At 50.9% G+C, this 22,536-nt stretch overlaps 1 protein-coding gene across 2 annotated transcripts; it reads left to right on the forward strand.

The window, feature by feature from the left end:
- Nucleotides 1-5,838: 5,838 nt before the first annotated feature.
- Nucleotides 5,839-12,596, forward strand: CPXM1 (carboxypeptidase X, M14 family member 1). Of its 2 annotated transcripts, none has more exons than XM_023220301.3 (14): nt 5,839-6,065; nt 7,508-7,669; nt 7,858-7,967; nt 8,104-8,243; nt 8,337-8,427; nt 9,053-9,203; nt 9,301-9,389; nt 9,732-9,855; nt 9,939-10,135; nt 10,221-10,400; nt 10,486-10,783; nt 10,966-11,105; nt 12,031-12,133; nt 12,239-12,596. In XM_023220301.3, the coding sequence occupies exons 1-14, from the start codon at nt 5,894-5,896 to the stop codon at nt 12,478-12,480; spliced, it is 2,199 nt and encodes a 732-aa protein (XP_023076069.2). In that variant the 5' UTR covers nt 5,839-5,893; the 3' UTR covers nt 12,481-12,596. The 2 variants fall into 2 exon arrangements, with proteins under 2 accessions (XP_023076069.2, XP_023076070.2); XM_023220302.2 differs by having other exon boundaries at nt 5,894-6,065; nt 10,486-10,559; nt 10,964-11,105; nt 12,239-12,480.
- Nucleotides 12,597-22,536: the final 9,940 nt, after the last annotated feature.

The following is a 22,536-nucleotide window of genomic DNA, read 5'->3' on the forward strand; positions in this document are numbered from 1 at the left end:
AAGATCATCTCAGTATTGAGTGCCTTTAAGATAATAATTTAAACGGGTGGGAGGATAGAGTGTGTAAAGTGAAAGAGTTTGTTTTAGTCATGGTAGTCAGGAAAAGCCTTTGGGAGCGGGTGATGTTGAAAGGAAATCTGACTGAGAAGACAAACTTCATGCACAAGTGAAAAGGCCAGGAGGCTAGGTGGGCTGGTGCGTGGGAGGACCAGCTGGAATGCCAGAGTGACTGGAGGGATGGGAGCCAGGGAACAGGGAGGCAGATGGAATGGGAAAGGCGTGGGCAGGAAGAACTTGGTCATGAAGACCTTGCAGGTGAACCCATTGGGGACTTAAGCCTGGAGGAACTTGACACAATTTGCCTACTGTGTGGGGAAGGGCTTGGAGGGGGTGGGGGCTTCAGGAGGCTGAGATATTCTGTTTCTTGTGCCCCCTCCTTCTTTCCTGAGAAACATGGATGGGTGTGGGGACCAGAGACCTGGAGGTGGCCAGATTGGTCTTTGGCGGAAGGCTTAGCAGCCCACGGGACCTGTTCTGACTGCGGCCTCCCACCTTCGGGAAGCATCCGCGCTGCGCATCTGCCCCAGGAGTCCCAGCTGTGCAGCGCTTCCCTGGAATGTCTCTCTGTCCGCCCATCCAGTGCCTGGGATCCGGCAGCGCCGTCGAGGCAGGGCGCCCCGAGGCGGGACCCAGTTGTTCGTGGGCCCTGTGGGGTCACTCCCTTTCGGGAATCCTGTAGCTCTTCACCCTGTGTGAGTGGGGCAGCCCAGATGCCTTGAGGAGCTCCAGGACCGGTGCCTATGAGGTAGTCCCTTCCGGTGGTGGGCCCCAGTCTCAGACTGCGGTGAGCTATTTCTTTCTGGGGTTCGTGTGAGCGTGGGCTGCCAGAATGGTGCCGACAAGCTGATTTTGGGCGATTCTTATCATTTATACAGATAGTAGCCCCGCAAAAACATTTGCGCAGGGCCCCGCTTACGCCAGATGATTGCTGGCCACTTCTGGGCATCGCTTCTCACTTCTCGTGGGGATTGGGAGCATCTCGCTGGAGGGCCCTTTGCAAAGGCCAAGCGCTGGCCAAAGGCACACCACCGGACGCATTTCCTTCCTTCTGGGGAGATGACCAGGAATGGAGGATCCAAAGGGGGTCTTGGCGGGAGGACGGAAAGGGCATCTCCGGATCTGAGCAGCCCCAGGGCTGCCGGCTCCCCGAGGAGAATACGGGTTGGGGGCGAGGAGCTGGAGGGGAGGTCAGGGCGCGCATGAAGCCTTGGCTTCTTCACCCCAGCCCCAGCCCGCGGGCTATCGCTCCGGCTTCTCTCTCCGGGTTATGTAACCCCGGGACGGGACGTGGCAGCCGGGTGAGTGAGCGAAGGAGTAGGGGAGGGAAAGGAAAGGAGAGGAGGGGCGGGGCCGGGGTTGGTGATGGTGGTGGGAAGCGCCGTCACGCCGCCTCTTTTTGGGCCCCTTGGGTTGTCTTTCAGGGGGATTCCGGGACCAGCCCTCTCCCCAGGCGCCAGGTCGCCCCCCAGCCCTGCCCGCCGCCTCATTTTCCCTTCACTCTTTTCCTTCTTCTGTCCCACCCGCCCTGCCAGGGGGCCTCTGGCTCTGGATAGCTTTTCCTCTCGGGTTGTAATTTCCTTCCCAAAGTTCTCAGCTTTGCTACCTCGCCCAAGTCAGTTAGCCTCTCTGAGCGTCAGTTTACCAGTTTGTAAAATGAAGTTTGATTGAGAGGCCACGTGTAAAACTCCTGAGGTAGCGCATGGTACAAAGTAGATGCCTGCTGCGGGCTGATGGCCTCAAGGGGCTAAGTGAAATGGTGTGTGCCAGGCGGGGTGTCAGAGCCCCGGCAGCGGCAGCTAGGAGTGGTTGGCTCTCGGGTGGTAAAAGAATTTACCAATAGCAATATAGGTTTGAAAAGTTTTATTAGATGGAAAGAACTCCGCAGCAGAGCACAGCAGGGTGCTTCAGCAAGAGAGGCCTGAATTCACTTGCAGGGAACTGAAGGGTAATTTTGACCACATTAGTTATGTAAGTCATAGTAAATGATATTCTGAGTTCCTCAGATAAGGGGCTTTGCCTCCTGATGGTCTGCTTGATAACCGCCAGGTGATCCTAGCTCTCCTCATTTTCCCGCTGATAAATATTTTGGGCAAATCTTTGATCTTTTGTATTTCTCCATGCTCATGTCTACTTGTCTGTTAGGATCCCAAGAAAGGGAAAATGGCACAGTGAAGAGGGGTGTCCAGTCTGTCTGGCTACTTCCTGCTGAAAAGGGGCGTTGAAAGGATTAGTTGCATTTTTCCCTTTCCTGCTTTCTGTCATGAAGGGAATGAAGGGTCATGACAAACTTGTTGGTGGAGGGAAGGCCAGATTCCAGCAAGAAGACCCATGAAAATGGAAGTTGCTGTTGCAGGCTGGTATTGGGATTGCATAGTCATCTGTAGGTGGAATCATTATAAGCTGGAAGATATAAGCGTTAAAAGGCAGGAATTATAGGCATGCACCTCTGTGCCCACAAATTTTTGTGTTTTTAGTAGAGACGGGGTCTCACCATGTTGGCCAGGCTGGTCTCCAACTCCTGACCTCAGGTGATCAGCCTGCCTCACCTTGGTCTCCCAAAGTACTAGGATTACAGGTGTGAGCCACAACGTCTGGCCCCGGGGTTTCAATTTGTGTATTTATACATGGCCTCCACCAGTCTAGCTTGGAAAAGGGCAGGGCTTTCAGATAGTTCCATACATACAAAATTATTATTTCTTTTTATTTTATTTTATTTGAGACGGAATTTCGCTCTTGTTGCCCGGGCTGGAGTGCAGTGGCGCAATCTCAACTCACCGCAACTTCCACCTCCCAGGTTCAAATGATTCTCCTGCCTCAGCCTCCGGAGTAACTGGGATTACAAGCATGCACCACCATGCCTGGCTAATTTTGTATTTTTAGTAGAGGCGGGGTTTCTCCATATTGGCTAGGCTGGTCTCAAACTTCTGACCTGAGGTGACCCACCCGCCTCAGCCTCCCAAAGTGCTGGGATTACAGGTGTGAGCCACCATGCCCAGCTATTGTTCCTTATAATTTAGAAAACTTAACAGGTTTTATTACATTTTTTTTTCATTCCTTCCAACGGAGAAGTTATCATAGGATCCTGTCTGCCCCTACCTCTGTTTGGGCTAGCATTGGCGGTCTGGTATTGCCAATAGGTTCTGTGCTGGGGATAGCTTCTGCCCAGCTCTGTTATTAGGATTGGGAGCATGAGTTTCATCTGCCCATGCTAAAGACCACATGTGAGATTTTTTTTTTGGCGGGGGGTACAACAGGTAGTTAATATCACAAATACATCTTGCCAGGTTAAATCAAAGGTGACAGTTAAAGTCCGAAATTCTTGAATGAACTTAGAGGGATCCTGACTAAATGAACCAACTTGGATTGAATTTGCAAAAGATCAGACATGATCAGAAAAGGGACACGAACTCGGCTTGTTCCCAAATCTTCATTAGCCATCTCAGCGAGAGGCAAAGTATTTTGGGGATTTCTCTGAGGACTCTGTGCTGGTAGCATGTGTGACTCCCCTGAGAGTATGTGAAGGGGAGAAAGTATTTGGGTATGTGGGTGGGAGATTGACTAGGGAATGGAGCAGATGGAGAGGGTGTACGTGAAGAGTGAGCAGGTTGAGGAGGGTATAATAGGCAAAAGGAAGGATCATCTAAGACATCAGAATCGGGGAGGGAGGAAGTTCCTTGGAAGCATACACGACAATTTTTATGTAATTTCGGGTTTGGGTTTGGGGATAAAGCAAAAAAGACCTGAACATATGGGACTTCTGAATCTTTTCCAAGGTTCTGGCAAAAAATCAGTTAAGTTGTAAAATAACATTGCAATCCAAAGTTTCATTAATTGGCCAAATTGATTGATTAGGGAGCTTGTATTGAACCCAAGCAATATTACAAACAAAGTATTTGCTTTTTAAAATCTTATTTATTTTTTATTTTTATTTTTTGAGACAGAGTCTTGCTTTGTTGCCCAGGCTGGAGTGCAGTGGCGCCATCTTGGCTCACTGCAACCTCCACCTCCTGGTTCAAGTGATTCTCCTGCCTCAGCCTCCGGAGTAGCTGGAATTACAGGCACTCATCACCACACCCAGCTAACTTTTGTATTTTTTTTTTTAGACGTTGTTTCGCTTTTTCGCCCAAACTGGAGTGAAGTGGCACCATCTTGGCCCACTGCAACCTCCGTCCCCAGGTTCAAGCGATTCTCCTGCCTCAGCCTCCTGAGTAACTGAGATTATAAATGCCCACCACCACGGCCGGCTAATTTTTTTTTCTTTTTTTTTGTATTTTTAGTAGAGACAGGGCTTTGCCATGTTGGCCAGGCTGATCTCGAACTCCTGACCTCAGGTGATCCACCCGCCTTGGCCTCCCAATTTGCTAGGATTACAGGTGTGAGTCACTGTGCCCAGCCAATTTTTGTATTTTTAGTAGAGTCGGGGTTTTGCCATGTTGGTCAGGCTGGTCTTGAACTCCAGACCTCAGGTGATCTGCCTGCCTTGGCCTCCCAAAGTGCTGGGGTTACAGGCATAAGCCATTGTGCTCAGCCTTATATGCTTATTTTTAAGAGTTTGTGGGTCAAAATGAGACCAATGGGACTATTTTTAAGGAGGCAATCCAAGGACGAGTTGGATGCAACTGAATTAATTGAACCCATGTTGGGTTTAGACAAGGAACTACAAGATCCCTGAGGCATCCCTGTGTAGAATTGAGATCAACCGCTTCCAGGACAAGGCTTATGGAGTGTTAAAATGAAAGTGCCTTGCCACTTTGATGGGCAATGGCTCTTCTGTCTTGGCCTTGGGGTAACACTGGGGGATGGCCCTTGGCCAGAAACTGTCAATTGCCAAGCTGAGAACTCAAGCTGATTCACTGGCAGTCTGAAAACAGAAAAGAGCCCTAGCCAGTCCCTCACCCCTAAGGGCAAGGACAGCCAGATATCCCTTCTCTAGGGCTTCAGGATCCCACCGAAGAGCTGCGTCCACATGGACCCTCAGTTCCCCAAAGAGTAAAGAATCAGACCGTGGAAGGAAGCAGAGAGAAAAAGGAAGAGGGAAATCCCAGTGAAGTCCCCGTATGGGCCACCAAGATGCCAGGCGAGGTGTCAGAGCTCCAGAACCGGGGAGTGGTTGGCTCCCGGGTGGTAAAATAACTTATCAACAACAGTATAGGTCTGAAAAGGAAAGTTTTATTAAATGGAAAGGACGCTGCAGCAGGGCGCAGTGGGCGCTTCAGCAAGAGAGGACTGAGCTCCCTGCGGGGAACTGCAGGGTAATTTGGACCGCATTAGTCACTTAGGTCATGGTAAATGGTTACATTTGTCGATACTTTGGTGCCTTGATGTCAGCAAAGGTTGCACAATGGGTCTTAACGTGCATGCATTACGGAAATGTACAGAAATTCTAGTTACTTATAAATTCTTGGGAAGGAAGCTTGGTACCAGATGTGGCTTTAGACAATAGGGAAGTGTCATGCTGAATTCCTCAGATAAGGGGCTTTGCCTCCTATTTGTCGGCTTGATGGCCACCAGGTGATCTTTGGTTTCTTCAGTGTGGCTTTGTAGACTGTAAAGGCGCAGCGCGCCAGTGAGGCTGGTTAGCCCCAGACGGCCGAGAGGAAGGGCAGAGTCGGCGGTCCCGAGACCTGGGGCGGCCCCTTGGAGGTCAGCCCCGCTCGCTCCTCCCGGCCCTCCCCTCCTCTCGGAGGTCCGAGGCGGGCAGCGGGCTGTGGGCGGGCAGGAGGCTGCGGAGGGGCGGGGGGCAGGAAGGGGCGGGGGGCTCGGAGCACTCGGCAGGAAGAGACCGACCCACCACCCGCCGCGGCCCGCGCGCCCCTTCCACTGAATCCCCGCCATGTGGGGGCTCCTGCTCGCCCTGGCCGCCTTCGCGCCGGCCGTCGGCCCGGCTCTGGGGGCGCCCAGGAACTCGGTGCTGGATGTCGCGCAGCCCGCGACCACCAAAGTCCCAGGCTCGATCCCGGCCCCGAACAGCAGCCTGGCACAGCTGCCCGCGGAGACGGCTAACGGTGAGTTCCCCGACCGCGGGTCCGCTCCCCCGCAAGCCGACTGCCTGGCCCCCCTGCCCCGTGGAGCGACCCTTCCCTAACACACGCGGGCACACGCACACTCACACCCCCACACACGTACACTCACACTCATCCCACACGCATACTCGCACCCACACGCGCACTCACACTCACATGCACATTCACACGCACACACGAACGCGCGCGCGCGCACACACACTCTCACACTCACAGTGCACACACACTCACACTCCCTCAACTCTCTGCTGGGAGCAATGGCTGCTGACTCGGCAGCCCCGTTCCCTGCCAGACCTAGTCAGCAGTCCCAGGACAGGCGCCAGTGGGATGCTGCCTCTTCCAAGCCCCAAACCTTCGCTTTTCACCAAAGACGAAACAGGCCAGAACCGGCAGGAGGGGAGACAGAGAGGTAAAAGCTCTCAAGGTGCAAAGCAAGACTGTGTAGGAGGGAGTTTGAAGGCGAGGGCTGGAGAGAAAGAACAAAAGGAAAGAAGGGAGAACCCCTCGCTGAGGCTGCCGGGAGGATGGGGCAGAGCGGGAGAGGAAGGCAGCCTGACTTCCCAGCTTTCCAGATGTGGAATAGGAGTGGAGGAGCGCAAGGGGATGACACTCGGGGCTTCTAGAGGAGGCAAGTGGAAGTGGGCCTTGAAGGGTGATGTCAGGAGAGTCTGGAGGGAGCGGGGGGGTGGGGGGGGGAGAGAGAGAGAGAGATAGAGAAGGAAGCGGCGGGCAAAGGCACAGGGGCACCAGATGCAGAAATGGGCAGCCTGTTCTGGAGGCAGATGTGGAGCTTCGATGGGTACCCCCAACGCCTGCCCTGTGCAGAGCCTTGTGCTGAAGGGCAGCCAGGCAGGCAGGCAGGCCCAGCCCTGAAAACCTCAGCACCCAGGCAGACGTGGATTCCAGGACAGGCCATCTGAACCCAGAGGGCAGACACAACAATGGAAGCGGCACAGGGGTTTTGGGGCATGATGCTGAGTCTGGAGCTGAGAAAGCCTCCTTGGAAAGACATCTGGGCTGAGATGCAAACAAAGAATGGGAATTAGGTGAAAAAAATCAGAGGCGAGGGGTAGCATTACAGGGGAGGGGATAGCTAGTGCAGAGACCTGGAGGTAAAGTGCCAGACTCAGCTCTTTGGAGCAACCAAACAGTTTCTAGAGGCTGAGTGCAGCTCTCCATTGGATTAGAGGTTCAGAGAGGCTGGCCAAGCATGTAGTCACATCAGGGAGGAGAAGGAGGAGCCAAGGAAGTGACTGGAGAGGCAGGTTGGGGTCAGATTGCAGGCCTTTGATGTCATGTGAAGGCTGTTAGATCCTGGTGGTGTGGCCTGCTGTGGGCTCGCATGTCTTCTTGGGCTGGCAGATCTTTCCATCCGGGGTTCCACCATTCTTCCTTTCCCCATGCTGTGCCTCTCGGACCCCAAGGGACCTCAGAACGGCATGTCCGGATTCGAATCATCAAGAAGAAAAAGGTCATTATGAAGAAGCGGAAGAAGCTAACTCGCCCCACCCCCCTGGTGACTGCCAGGCCCCTTGTGACCCCCACTCCAGCAGGGACCCTCAACCCCGCTGAGAAACAAGAAACAGGTACTTCCTCTGCAGGGGCCCAGCCCAGACTTGCAGCCCCTAGGGCACTTTACCAACACAGCTCTTGGTCTCATGGGCACCGGCATGCCCCTTGCTTGCCTAGCACAGGAGCAAGCTTAGGCTCAGCTTCCCACCTGCCCTGGCTACCCTCCCTCTGGTCCTGTCTCACTGCTCTATCCCCGCCCCAGGCTGTCCTCCTTTGGGTCTGGAGTCCCTGCGAGTTTCAGATAGCCGGCTTGAGGCATCCAGCAGCCAGTCCTTTGGTCTTGGACCACACCGAGGACGGCTCAACATTCAGGTCAGTAATCCTGGCTCAGAGCCGTGGTCTCAGGGTAGGGAAGGCAGCCCCTCGGAGCGTCTCTCCTGCCTCCTGTCTGTCCTGGCCTGCCCCACTCTGTCCACCTGAGCCTGACCACCATGTCCTGTGTCTGCAGTCAGGCCTGGAGGATGGCGATCTATATGATGGAGCCTGGTGTGCTGAGGAGCAAGACACTGATCCGTGGTTTCAGGTGGACGCTGGGCACCCCACCCGCTTCTCGGGTGTTATCACACAGGGCAGGAACTCTGTCTGGAGGTGAGGCAGACTAACCCTAGGTCAGGAGGTCACAGAAGGCCTGGGGTGGGAGTCCTGGAGGCACTGATGATCTCTCTGCACCTCTCCTGCCAGGTATGACTGGGTCACATCATACAAGGTCCAGTTTAGCAACGACAGTCGGACCTGGTGGGGAAGTAGGAACCACAGCAGTGGGATGGATGCGGTGAGTGGCCCCACTGTGACTGGGCCCTCCATACTGGGAGTTGGGCACCCAGTCCAGGCTAGGCTGAGGCTCCTCTGAGGACAAGGAATAGATGCCTGCTTGGGCTTCCAGGGGGGTGGGGCTTGTTGTCAGGAGGGTGGCACACAGCAGGCACCATTGGGAGCCAGCTGCTTTAGGACATGCCCACGTCCTCCCCAGATAATGCCACCACAGGCTGGGTGCTACTTCATGGTACAACTTCCTCCTGGCATGCCCCTTCTGGCGCAGGGCCACTCGTCCACATCACTTCTTGCCTCCTTGTGGTTCTGACTTCCGTGTCTCATGGAACCTCTTTTTACCCCAGGCTACAATGTGGAGTCCTGGCCAGCTCTAGGATTGGTTTCCCCTGAGTACGTGGCCAAACTGGTCTAATGAACTGTGTCCAACCCAGAGAGCAGGGCTGCCTAGGGCTGCCCATTGGCAGGGGCTGTGGGCCAGGGTCTGTGTTTGATGCACAGTACAAGTCTCTAGCTGAGCCCACTAAGGTGGGGAGACAGTGAGCTTGGAGGCCTGAGCTCCTTCCCTGGGTCCTGGGTCAGGCTTCTGGGGTTTGAGCAGCCACAACAGAGAACTTGGCTGCCCCCAGGTATTTCCTGCCAATTCAGACCCAGAAACTCCAGTGCTGAACCTCCTGCCAGAGCCCCAGGTGGCCCGCTTCATTCGCCTGCTGCCCCAGACCTGGCTCCAGGGAGGCACACCTTGCCTCCGGGCAGAGATCCTGGCCTGCCCAGTCTCAGGTGGGCAGTCAGGCCAGGGCTGGTTGGGCAGGGCCTGGATGCAGGGTGCATCCTTCACTGTGGACACACCCTTTACTATAAACTCAACCTCCACCAGACCCCAATGACCTATTCCTTGAGGCCCCTGCACCGGGATCCTCGGACCCTCTAGACTTTCGGCATCACAATTACAAGGCCATGAGGAAGGTCAGATATAACCCCTATGACCTGGGAAGGAGGACCCACCCATCTCATGTCCCCCTCCCACCAGGGCATAACCTGCTGTCACTGTGCTTGTTTGCCCTCGCCACCTCCTGATGTCTCAACCTTCTCTCCTGTGGACCCCTAAGCTCTGTCCCACTTTCCCTTATTATGGTGCCTCCCCTGTCCTGCCCCTTCCTCCTGGCTCTGCTGCTGCTCCCCTACTGTGCCATGATGGGATACCCCCTCTGTGCCATCGCTGACTTTTTAAGTCTTTCCATGGCACACGTGATCTGCCCCGGGCGTACCCCTCCCATGCCTCATGCCATGCTACACTGTGCCCGCCAGCTGATGAAGCAGGTCCACGAGCAATGCCCCAACATCACCCGCGTCTACAGCATCGGGAAGAGCTACCAGGGCCTGAAGCTGTATGTGATGGAAATGTCGGACCAGCCTGGGGAGCATGAGCTGGGTACTGGCAAGGGGAGTGGGGAGAGGTAGGCACAGGGCAGGGTCCCGGGCATGAGCCCACTGCAAGCCCCCATGTGTCCCCAGGGGAGCCTGAGGTACGCTACGTGGCCGGCATGCATGGGAATGAGGCCCTGGGGCGGGAGTTGCTTCTGCTCCTGATGCAGTTCCTGTGCCATGAGTTCCTGCGAGGGAACCCACGGGTGACCCGGCTGCTGACCGAGATGCGCATTCACCTGCTGCCCTCCATGAACCCTGATGGCTATGAGATCGCCTACCACCGGGTAGGCCACCCAGCATGAGGGTCACTCTGTCCTTCTGCCCTGGTGCCTGGACCTGCTGGGCTTGAACAAGCCCCTTCCCTGGCAGGGCTCAGAGCTGGTGGGCTGGGCCGAGGGCCGCTGGAACAACCAGAGCATCGACCTTAACCATAATTTTGCTGACCTTAACACACCACTGTGGGAAGCACAGGACGATGGAAAGGTGCCCCACATCGTCCCCAACCATCACCTGCCATTGCCTACTTACTACACCCTGCCCAATGCCACCGTGAGTATTCTGAAGGCAGCACTGGAGGGCTGTGGGGGGCGGACCTTGTCTCTGTCTCCTGCCCCTCCTGACCTGCCCCATCCAGGTGGCTCCTGAAACACGGGCAGTAATCAAGTGGATGAAGCGGATCCCCTTTGTGCTAAGTGCCAACCTCCACGGCGGGGAGCTCGTGGTGTCCTACCCATTCGACATGACTCGTACCCCGTGGGCTGCCCGCGAACTCACACCCACACCAGATGATGCTGTGTTTCGCTGGCTCAGCACTGTCTATGCTGGCAGTAATCTGGCCATGCAGGACACCAGCCGCCGACCCTGCCACAGCCAGGACTTCTCTGTGCACGGCAACATCATCAACGGGGCTGACTGGCACACAGTCCCCGGGAGTATGTGCCTGAGGGTGGAGTTAGCCCTGGCCCCGTAGCCCCTGCCCTGATAAGACAGCCTGCCATTGCGTACAGTGCTGGCATCAGTTCCCACCCCGAAGTGTCCCTCAGAGAAGGGAGGGTAGTGGGAAGATGGGACTGCATCCTGCCTGCTTAGGCACCAGTGTCTGTGGTACCCTTAGGCATGAATGACTTCAGCTACCTACACACCAACTGCTTTGAGGTCACTGTGGAGCTGTCCTGTGACAAGTTCCCTCATGAGAATGAACTGCCCCAGGAGTGGGAGAACAACAAAGACGCCCTCCTCACCTACCTGGAGCAGGTCGGCTCTGCATCCCAGTCCCCAGCCTGCTTGAATCACTCCTGCTGTCCATGTAGCCTACAGCTCCTACCAGGGGTTCTTTTTTTTTTTTTTGAGACGGAGTCTTGCTCTGTCGCCCAGGCTGGAGTGCAGTGGCACGATCTCTGCTCACTGCAAGCTCTGCCTCCTGGGTTCACGCCATTCTCCTGCCTCGGCCTCCTGAGTAGCTGGGACTACAGGCGCCCGCCACCATGCCCGGCTAATTTTTTGTATTTTTAGTAGAGACGGGGTTTCACTGTGGTCTCGATCTCCTGACCTTGTGATCTGCCCGCCTCAGCCTCCCAAAGTGCTGGGATTACAGGCGTGAGCCACCGCGCCCAGCCCAGGGGTTCTTCTAAGGTCCAGCTGAGCATTCAGACTCACAAGATGCCATGGGCCATGCTTGCTATCAGATTGTCTCGGAAGCACACGGGACAGGAAGTGCAGCTGGCTGGCAGCGTGGCACCGTGTTAGAGCCAGTGGGAGGAGCCTCCATTGCAGTCTATGTGGTGGTCCATGGCGCTGCCCCAGAGCTGTCCTCAGGAGAGACTCATGTGAGGCAGGTGCAGGAGCTGTCCTGGCATAGAAGCTTCATGTTCCATGGAGCTCATAACCCTTGTAATGGCTCCATAAGCAGAGCTTCCAAAGCTTCTACCAAAGACAAGCCTAATAACCTGGGAAAGCCCAAGGATAGTTAAGCTTTCCTACCAGGTATTTATCGTTTTCTTAGTCCAGATGTGATTTATCAATCAAGATTTCTTTTTTTTTTTCCCAGAAGTAGTGTCACCTAGGCACATAGTAGACTTACACTTTGATCAGGTTTGCAGGGCAACAGAGCCAGCAAGTTAACTAAATGTCACGTTCTCCTGCAGAAGGGGAAGGGCTCTGATAACCTGTTCCCACACAGGTGCGCATGGGCATTGCAGGAGTGGTGCGGGACAAGGACACGGAGCTTGGGATTGCTGATGCTGTCATTGCCGTGGATGGGATTAACCATGATGTGACCACGGGTGTGTTTAACTGGGAGGGCAAGGGAAGGGGCTGGAGGGCTGGAGGCCCAGGAAGAAGCAGAGGATCATTGATTGGGTCCTGATCATGTCCTTCACTCTCCTCAGCGTGGGGCGGGGATTATTGGCGTCTGCTGACCCCAGGGGACTACATGGTGACTGCCAGTGCTGAGGGCTACCATTCAGTGACACGGAACTGTCGGGTCACCTTTGAAGAGGGCCCCTTCCCCTGCAATTTCGTGCTCACCAAGACTCCCAAACAGAGACTGCGCGAGCTGCTGGCAGCTGGGGCCAAGGTGCCCCCGGACCTTCGCAGGCGCCTGGAGCGGCTAAGGGGACTGAAGGATTGATACCTGCGGTTTAAGAGCCCCAGGGCAGGCTGGACCTGTCAAGATGGGAAGGGGAAGAGTAGAGAGGGAGGGACAAAGTGAGGAAAAGGTGCTCATTAAAGCTACCGGGCACCTTAGCTCATCTTCGTGTTGTCTCTATGCCCCAGGTCCTCCCCCTGGGATGGGCCTCAGTTCCTATTCTGTACACTTGCACACTCTCATCCGTTGGCTTCTGGACACATTGTGTGAAAAGAGGATCCCACCTGGGCTCTTCTTGAACCAAGGGCCTGGCAGAGCAACTCATTTCTGCTGATCAGCTTCTGCTACAGGTACCATTATGGTGCTGCCAGGCATTCTGTAAGCACCTGCTCATTGCCGGGTGTGCAAGGAATCAGGATCAGCAGTGCCTGCACTCAAACTCCTAGGGCTCCTAGTCAAGGGAAAGGACAGTTCAGTATATTATGAGGCATGCTAGGGTGGAGGCTAGGTGCCGTGGGAGTGCAGGGGAGCCGCACACGTGAAATACAGCACTGCAGATCAACAGGACTCGGCAGTCAAGGATGCAGTAGAGGTAGTGGCTCTAGAAGTTCAGGCGGGAGTTGGGCAGGGTGTGGAGTATGGATAGGGATGGATCCAAGGAGGAGGGTCGGCCAAAGGTGAGTCAGCTGAGAACATTTGAATTTGCTTCAGCTATTCTCAGACTATTCATAGCTGATAGGCTTTGATGAGTTTCTATCAGACTGAAGGGGAAGTTGTGTATCAGTCTGTCTTGCCAGGTAAACGACCCATTCTAGGCATTTAATGTGGAGGGAAATTTAATGCTGGAAACTGGATAGGAAGGTGTTGGAAGAGCTGAGGCCGGGTGTGGTGGCTCACGCCTATAATCCCAGCACTTTGGGAGGCTGAGGTGGGAGGATTGCTTGAGCCCAGGAGTTTGAGACCAGCCTGGATAACATAGCAAGACCCCATCTCTACAAAAATAAAAAACAAGAAACATAGCCAGGTGTAGTGGTGCATGGCTGAGGGAGGCTGAGGTGGGAGGATCACTGGAGCCCGGGAGGTGGAGGCTGCAGAGGCAGCAGTGAGCCATGATGGTGCCACTGTACTCCAACCTGGGTGGCAATAACAAAATAAACAAAAAAGAGCTGGCTGAAAAAAAGGAAGGGAATTTTACCCAGAAATCAGGATAGCACCCTTGGTCTGGTGTTTATAACCTATATTTGCTGATGGTGCTGGAGCTTGTAATCACTTGTGACTACTTGCAACCACAAGCAATCACCTGCCATGGCTAGAGCCAGAAACAGGATAATTTCTCATTTCCTCCCACTTTCTAGTCCCTGACCTATGAAGTCCACTGACAAAATCTAACAGTAACTCAGCTGGCAAGGAAGCCTACAAAATGTAGTCTCCTAAACCCCTTGTCATTCAGAGTAGAGCTTCCAGGGACAGGAATGGGGCAAATACTAATAGGCAAAATCTGGCATAAAGACATCATGCAGCCTTCTGCCATGTAAGTTCTGCCTACTACTTGGCTCTCGCACTGTTTCTTGAGATGTCTCTGTCTCTCCCACACATGGTGAGTATCCATTAATCACCATGAAGGATCTAGTGCCAAATTTCCCTGCACCTTTCTTCCTTACCTCCACTTATATAGTGTCATTTTTCAAAAACATTATTAATTCATTGAAGTTTATCATATATAATGAAAAGTGCATGTAAGTTCACAGCCATATAAATGTACACAGACAGAGCACACTCAGGCACCCATAACCCAGGTTTAAAAATCCCCAATACTACCAGTACTCCAAAATTCTCCCCATGTGTACCCTTCCAGTCAATACCCCCGTCTGTCAAGGGTAACCACTATCCTCACATCTAACATCATAGTTTAACTTTGCCTGCTTTATTGTCTAGGATTTCTTTTTTTTTTTTTTTGAGACGGAGTCTTGCTCTGTCGCCCAGGCTGGAGTGCAGTGGCCGGATCTCAGCTCACTGCAAGCTCCGCCCCTGCCCTGGGTTTACGCCATTCTCCGGCCTCAGCCTCCGGAGTAGCTGGGACTACAGGCACCCGCCACCTCGCCTGGCTCGTTTTTTGTATTGTTTAGTAGAGACGGGGTTTCACCGTGTTAGCCAGGATGGTCTCGATCTCCTGACCTCGTGATCCGCCCTTCTCGGCCTCCCAAAGTGCTGGGATTACAGGCTTGAGCCACCGCGCCCGGCCTTAGGATTTCTTGTTACTGTACTCTTGAGTTTGTTCTACAGTTGCTTGGATTCTATTTTGGTTTCACTGGATATGACTTCTTAGGTGTGGATGATAGAATCCACTCTAAATAAGCAGAAAGGGATTGATTAAAGGGTCTTAGGAAGGTCACACACTCTCCAGGAAGGTCAGAAACCAGCCTTGGATGCTCCATAACCAGAAACGTTATAGTCAGTGTCAACAAAGGCAATAGGGAATCCCCAACCATGTATGTCATGGGAATATTCCTAGAGAAATAATCACTTTCACCATTGCTTTATATTTGGCAACTAAGATACTGGGGACTAGATGCCAGAACATTTCACATTTGTACCAAAGAAACCATACAGCTCCATGACCGTGACTGCCAGAAAATCTGATCTCCCTGAATGTGGTTGCCATCTCCTTTTGCCCATTCTTAGCTCCAAGTCTAGGGCCAGTGCATCTGTTTGACAAGACCTAGGTTACACCAGGAATGCCAGATAGAAAAGAAGCTGGGATATTTAGGTTTTAGCTTTCCAGCTTCTACATTATAGGAAGTCAAGCCAAAGAAAGGTTAAAATGAAGATGTTAAATGGGCCAGTCTCTCTCTTTCTTTCTCTCTCTCTCTTTCTTTCTTTCTTTCCTTTCTTCCTTCCTTCCTTCTCTCTCTCTCTTTCCCTCCCTCCCTCTCTTCCTTCCTTCCTGCCTTCCTTTCTTTCCTTCTGCCTCTTTCTTCCTTTCCTTTCCTTTCCTCTCCTCTCCTTTCTTTTCTTTTCTTTCTTCCCCCCCCCCCCTTCTTTCTCTTCTTTCTCTTCTTTTTTCTTTTTCCAAGAGAGTCTAGCTCTGTCACCTAGGCTGGAGCACAGTGGCATGATCTCAGCTCACTGCAACCTCCACCTCCCGAGTTCAGGCAATTCTCCTGTCTCAGCCTCCAGAGTAGCTGGGATTACAGGCATGTGCCACCATGCCCAGCTACTTTTTGTATTTTTTTTTTTTTTTTTTGAGACGGAGTCTCGCTCTGTCGCCCAGGCTGGAGTGCAGTGGCGCGATCTCGGCTCACTACAAGCTCCGCCTCCCGGGTTCACGCCATTCTCCTGCCTCAGCCTCCGGAGTAGCTGGGACTACAGGCGCCCGCCACCTCGCCCGGCTAATTTTTTGTATTTTTAGTAGAGACGGGGTTTCACTGTGTTAGCCAGGATGGTCTCGACCTCCTGATCTCGCGATCCGCCCGCCTCGGCCTCCCAAAGTGCTGGGATTACAAGCGTGAGCCACCGCGCCCGGCCTACTTTTTGTGTTTTTAGTGGATACAGGGTTTCACCATGTTGGCCAGGCTGAACCCCTGACCTCAGGTGATCTTGCCCGCATTGGCTTCCCAAAGCGCTGGGATTACAGGCATGAGCCACGGTGTCTGGCTGGTCAGCCTGTATCATCTGAAATGTTGTAGAATACCCATGAGTAGGATCACAGTATTGGACAACTTTAGGGAATACTGTTTGTAAAAAGAACAGAAAATTTTATATTGGTCAGTCTGTTACATGTGACACATAATTTTTAAAATGAACCAAGAATTTTACATCAGTCAACTTGTTACTCAATTGTCATACAAATAATTTTTTAAGTACAATAAACATCACATCAAAAATCAAGGAAATGAGGCAGCAGTAACAAATAGGAGATCTAGACCTACAAAAATTTAATAAATTTGATTCACCAGTTACAGATTATAAAATAACTATGTTCACATTGTGTAAAATAAAAGTCATACAAGATGCCTCCTCAGATTAGAGGGAAAAAAAGCATTAAAATGAGCTATTTGGGTCAGGCACTGTGGCTTGCGCCTGTAATCTCAGCACTTTGGGAGGTTGAGGCAGGCAGATCACCTGAGGTCAGGAGTTCGAGACCAGCCTGGCTAACATGCTGAAACCCTGTCTCTAATAAAAATACAAAAATTAACCAGGTGTGGTGGCAGGTGCCTGTAATCCAAGCTACTCATGAGGCTGAGGCAAAATTGCTTGAACTCTGGAGGTGGAGTTTGCAGTCAGTCTGGGTGACAGAGCGAGACTCCCATCTCAAAAAATATGTATCTGTATTTATATCTATACTCTATATCTATATAACCTAACAATTTCTACAAATAAAAATTTAATAACCTAAAGTAAAAACTGAATGGATGTGTATAATAGTGGGTTAGATAGTTAAAGAGAGAATTAATGAACTGGAAGTTAGGTCAGAAGAGAATATCCTTTCTGGGAAATGGACAGAGAGATATAGAGGAAAATGTGGAAAGAGATAAAAGATATTGAAGAGATGGTAAGAGACATGGAAGAAAAACTGACAAGTGAAGAGAGGAAGAATGGTGAAAGGCAGCTTTTTTTTTTTTTTTGAGACAGGGTCTCACTCTGTCACCCAGAGTGCAGTCATCAAAGCTCACTGCAACCTGGACCTCCTGGACTCAAGCATCCTCCCACCTCACCCTCCTGAGTAGCTGGGTCTGCAGGCATGCACTACCATGCCCAGCTAAGTTTTGTACTTTTTGTAGAGACGGGGTCTTGCTATGTTGCACAGGCTGGTCTCAAATTCATGGGTTCAAGTGGTCCTCCTGCTTCAGCCTCTCAGAGTGTTGAGATTACAGGCATTAGCCACCACCAAACTCAAGAGCAATTTTTTACTTTTTATTTTTGAGACAGAGTCTTGCTCTATCACACAGGATGGAGTGCAGTGGTATGATCACTGCCCATTGCTTGCAGCCTCAACCTCCTGGACTCAAGTGATCCTTCCACCTCAGCCTCCCAAATAGTTGGGACTGCAGGCATGTACCACCATGCCCAGCTAATTTTTGCATTTTTTGTAGAGACAGTGTTTTGTCATGTTTCCCAGGCTAGTCTTGAAATCCTGAGTTCAAGGGATCCTCCTACCTCGGCCTCCCAAAGTGCTGGCATTACAGGCGTGAGCCACCATGCCCAGTCCAAGAGCAATTTTTGAAGAGACGCTATCAGAATTTTTCAGAACTGATGAAAGACACCAATTCACAGGTACATGAATCTTGACAAACCCCAAGAAGAATAAATAACCCAATATAATAATGATTAAAAGATGTGAACATGCATTTCACAAAAGAAACAGTTCAACATGACTGAAATGGCATGTGAGCTCGCCAAGTGATGTCCAAGCTCTGGATTCTCCTCATTTACAGCTAAGACATTTCTTTTTCTTTTTTTTTCTTTTTTGAGACGGAGCCTTGCTCTGTCGCCCAGGCTGGAGTGCAGTGGCCAGATCTCAGCTCACTGCAAGCTCCGCCTCCTGGGTTTACGCCATTCTCCCGCCTCAGCCTCCCGAGTAGCTGGGACTACAGGCGCCCGCCACCTCGCCTGGCTAGTTTTTTGTATTTTTAGTAGAGACGGGGTTTCACTGTGTTAGCCAGGATGGTCTCGATCTCCTGACCTCGTGATCCGCCCGTCTCGGCCTCCCAAAGTGCTGGGATTACAGGCTTGAGCCACCGCGCCCGGCCACAGCTAAGACATTTCTATGGCCAGAAATTTCCATGGGTTGTTGCTAGTTTTCCAGGTGGCCCCGCCCTCTCTTGCCTTCATAAATATGTAGAGTGTCAGGAGAAGGGGTCCACTCTCCTGGAACTCTTTCAGCAGTGAGTTTAGCCCTGCCTGACCTAAGCAAGCTTCCTTTTGGATAAAGGGAATTTGGGGCATCATATACATTTTTTTCAACTCTTTGCCTGGAAGTTTCCTCCAGTAAACCCTTAACCTGTGTATGTACCACATGTCATTAGAGGTATTTGCTCTTGCATTCCATTTGACATGTATGGTATGAGAAGATGGAGAACACTTCAGCATAATCTAGTAATATTAAAGACACATATGCCCAATTCTTAGATATATAATGTATACCATAGAGAAACTCTTGCACATATATAAAAGATACATGTACATGAATGCTCATAGCAGTTTTGTTTGAAATAGATCCAAATTGGAACAAATCCAAATGTCCACTAAAAATAGAATGAAGAGGCCAGGTATGGTGGCTCACACTTTTAATCCCAGCACTTCAGGAGGCTGAGGTGGGTGGATTGAGCTCAGGAGTTCAAGATCAGTGTGGGGAACATGGAAAAGTGCTATCTCTACAAAAAATACAAATATTAGCCAGGCATGGAGGCACCTACCTGTGGCCCTAGCTACATGGGAGGAGGAGCTGGGAGGATCACAAGCCCAGAAGGAGGTTGAGGGTGCAGTGAGAAGTGATCACGCCACTGCACTCCAGCCTGGGCAACAGAGTGAGACCCTGTCTCAAAAAAAAAAAAAAAAAAAAAGGAGAAAAGAATGAAGAATAAAATATGGTACATTTATGCAATTGAATTATACAAGAATGAAAATAAGTAAACTAGTACACACAGCATAGATGACTCTTGCAAAACAATTCTGAGTAAATAAGCAAAATGCAAAAGGAAAAGAATTCTATTTTTTAGTGATACATGAATGATAAAAAGATAAAGAACAGCTGGGCACAGTGGCTCACATCTGTAATCCCAGCAGTGAGGGAGGCCAAGGCGAGAAGATTGCGTGAGCGCAAGAGTTCAAGACCAGCATGCCTGCTCAACACAGCGAGACCTGGTCTCTAAAAATCAAAATTCAAAAATTAGTTGGTTGTGGTGGCGGGTGCCTGTGGTTCAAGTTACTTGAGGGGCTGAGGCAGGAGGATCACTTGTACCCAGAAGGTGGAAGCTGTAGTGAGCAGGAATTACACCACTGCATCCCATCCTGGCCAACAGAGTGAGATCCTGTCTCAAAAACAAAGAAACAAATAAACAAACAAAAGTAAATAAATAAAAAAGAGCAAGGACGTGATTATCATAAAATTTAGAATTGTGATTGGTTCTGTGGGGGAGCAATGAGGCAACATTCAGGGAGAAGAACATAGGGAGCTTCTGGAATGCTCACAACATGTTTTTCCATTACCTGGGTGAGAGTACATGGGTGTTCACTTAAAAATATATGTTCATGCCAGGTGTGGTGGCTCACGCTTTTCATACCAGCACTTTGGGATGCTGAAGTGAGCAGATCACCTGAGGTCAGGAGTTCGAGACCAACCAACCTAACCAACGTGGTGAAACCCTGTCTCTACTAAAAATACAAAAAAAAAAAAAATAGCTAGGCATGGTGATGGGTGCCTATAATCCCAGCTACTTGGAAGGCTGAGGTAGGAGGTTGAACCCAGGAGGCAGAGGTTGCAGTGAGCTGAGATCATGCCATTGCACTCTAGCCTGGGCATCAAGAACAAAACTCCGCCTCAAAAAAATAAAATAAAAACGTATGTTCAGCTTTGTGTGAACATGTTACGTATTTTTAAAAATTATCAATTTTCGGCTGGGCATGGTGGCTCACACCTGTAATCCCAGCACTTGGGGAGGCCGAGGCGGGCAGATCACAAGGTCAGGAGATTGAAATCATCCTGGCCAACATGGTGAAACCTTGTATCTACTAAAAATACAAAATTAGCCAGGTGTGGTGGCATGTGCCTATAGTCCCAGCTAGCTACTCGGGAGGCTGAGGCAGAAGAATCGCTTGAACCCAGAAGGTGGAGTTTGCAGTGAGCTGTGATCACGCCACTGTACTCCAGCCTGGGAGACAGAGCGAGACTCTGTCTCAAAAAACTAAAGGCCGGGCGCGGTGGCTCAAGCCTGTAATCCCAGCACTTTGGGAGGCTGAGATGGGTGGATCATGAGGTCAGGAGATCGAGACCATCCTGGCTAACACGGTGAAACCCCGTCTCTACTAAAAATACACAAAAAACTAGCCGGGCGTGGTGGCGGGCGCCTGTAGTCCCAGCTACTTGGGAGGCTGAGGCAAGAGAATGGCATAAACTCGGAAGGTGGAGCTTGCAGTGAGCTGAGATCCGGCCACTGCACTCCAGCCTGGGCGACAGAGCGAGACTCCGTCTCCAAAAAAAAAAAGAGCACAAAGGCATGAGAAGAAATGGAACTAAATGGGAGAAAAATTGAAATTAAGTTATGTTGGTATTAATTGAAATTAAGTTGGCATTAATCCAACCTAGATGTTAAAAGTTAAGATGTTATTGTAATCCCCAGCACAACCAAAACATATATAATATTGTAATCCCCAGCACAACCAAAACAACTCAAAAAATATATAGGAAAGGAAGAACAGGGGAATTAAAACGATACTGTGGAAAATATTTATTTAACACAGAAGGGCAGCAATGGAAGAAGAAGAATAAAAAAAAAGACAGAAAACAAACAGCAAAATGGCAGATGTAAATCTTACCTCATCAGTTTAAATGTAGGTGGGTTAACCCTTGGCCGGGCATGGTGGCTCACGCCTGCAATCCCAGCACTTTGGGAGGCTGAGGCAGGCGAATCATGAGGTCAAGAGATTGAAACTATCCTGGCCAACATGGTGAAACCCTGTCTCTACTAAAACCACAAAAATTAGCTGGGCATGGTGGCACGCACCTCTAGTCCCAGCTACTTGGGAGTCTGAGGCAAGACGATTGCTTGAACCCGGGAGGCGGAGGTTGCAGTGAGCCAAGATGGCACCATTGTACTCCATCCAGCCTGGCAACAGAGCGAGACTCTGTCTCAAAAACAAACAAACAAACAACAAACAAACCAGCCCTCTAATTATATAGCAGAGACTGACATAATGGATTAAAAAATATGACTCAACTATTTGTTGGCCAGGCACGGTGACTCACGCCTATAATCCTAGCACTTTGGGAGGCCAAAGTGGGCGGATCACTTGAGCTCAGGAGTTCGAGACCAGCATGGGCAACGTGGTGAAACTCTGTCTCTACCAAAGATACAAAAATTAACTGGGGATGGTGGTGCATGCCAGTAGTCCCAGTTACTTGGGGGACTGAGGCAAGAGGATCGCTTGAACCCAGGAGGTCAAGGCTGCAGTGAGCTGAGATTGTACCACTGCACTCAAGACTCGGGGACAAAGTGAGATTCTGTCTGAAAAAGAAAAAGAAAAAATGAAACCTATTTGTTATTTTCAACAGACATGCTTCAGATTCGAAGACACAAATAGGTTGAAGGTGAGATGGAAAAAAAACTATGCAAACAGTAACCAAAAGAGAGCTAAAGTGGCTATAGTTTTGCCCTTCCAAGAGTGTGATGTAAGTGGAATCATAAAGTATGCAATCTATCGAGTCTAGGTTCTTTCACTTAGCATCATGCGTTTCAGAGTCATCCATGTTGTGGCGTGTATCAATCATTTGTCCCTTTTATCTCTGAGCAGTATCCCATCTTGTGGACCTGTTTACCCCTTGTGGACCTATTTACACATTGAAGGACATTTAAGTTGTTTTGGCCATTATGAATAATGCTGCCGTGAACATGTACAGGTTTTTGTGTGAATATACTTTTTTTTTTTTTTTTCTGAGATAGAATCTCGCTCTGTCGCCCAGGCTGGAGTGCAGTGGCCGGATCTCAGCTCACTGCAAGCTCCACCTCCTGGGTTTATGCCATTCTCCTGCCTCAGCCTCCCGAGTAGCTGGGACTACAGGCGCCCGCCACCTCACCTGGCTAGTTTTTTGTATTTTTTAGTAGAGACGGGGTTTCACCGTGTTAGCCAGGATTGTCTTGATCTCCCGACCTTGTGATCCGCCCATCTCGGCCTCCCAAAGTGCTGGGATTACAGGCTTGAGCCACCGCGCCCGGCCATACTTTTCATTCTTTAGGATAAATACCTAGAGGTAGGATTGCTGGGTCATGTGATAAGTGTATTACATAGTTTTATGTAACTATAAGAAACTGTTCCTGAGTGGCTGTATTATTTTGAATTCCCACAAGCAATTATGAGAGTTCTTGTTGCTCTGCATTCTCA

Source organism: Piliocolobus tephrosceles, chromosome 20, assembly GCF_002776525.5.
Source record: "Piliocolobus tephrosceles isolate RC106 chromosome 20, ASM277652v3, whole genome shotgun sequence".
NCBI classification, from domain to species: Eukaryota; Metazoa; Chordata; class Mammalia; order Primates; family Cercopithecidae; genus Piliocolobus; species Piliocolobus tephrosceles.

Bases quoted from the DNA above. Each gene is read 5' to 3' on its own strand.
- CPXM1 (XM_023220301.3), top strand. From the start codon at position 5,894: ATGTGGGGGCTCCTGCTCGCCCTGGCCGCCTTCGCGCCGGCCGTCGGC. The intron at 8,244-8,336 runs GTGAGGCAGACT...CTCTCCTGCCAG, and splicing joins GGCAGGAACTCTGTCTGGAG to GTATGACTGGGTCACATCAT. The intron at 10,136-10,220 runs GTAGGCCACCCA...CTTCCCTGGCAG, and splicing joins ATGAGATCGCCTACCACCGG to GGCTCAGAGCTGGTGGGCTG.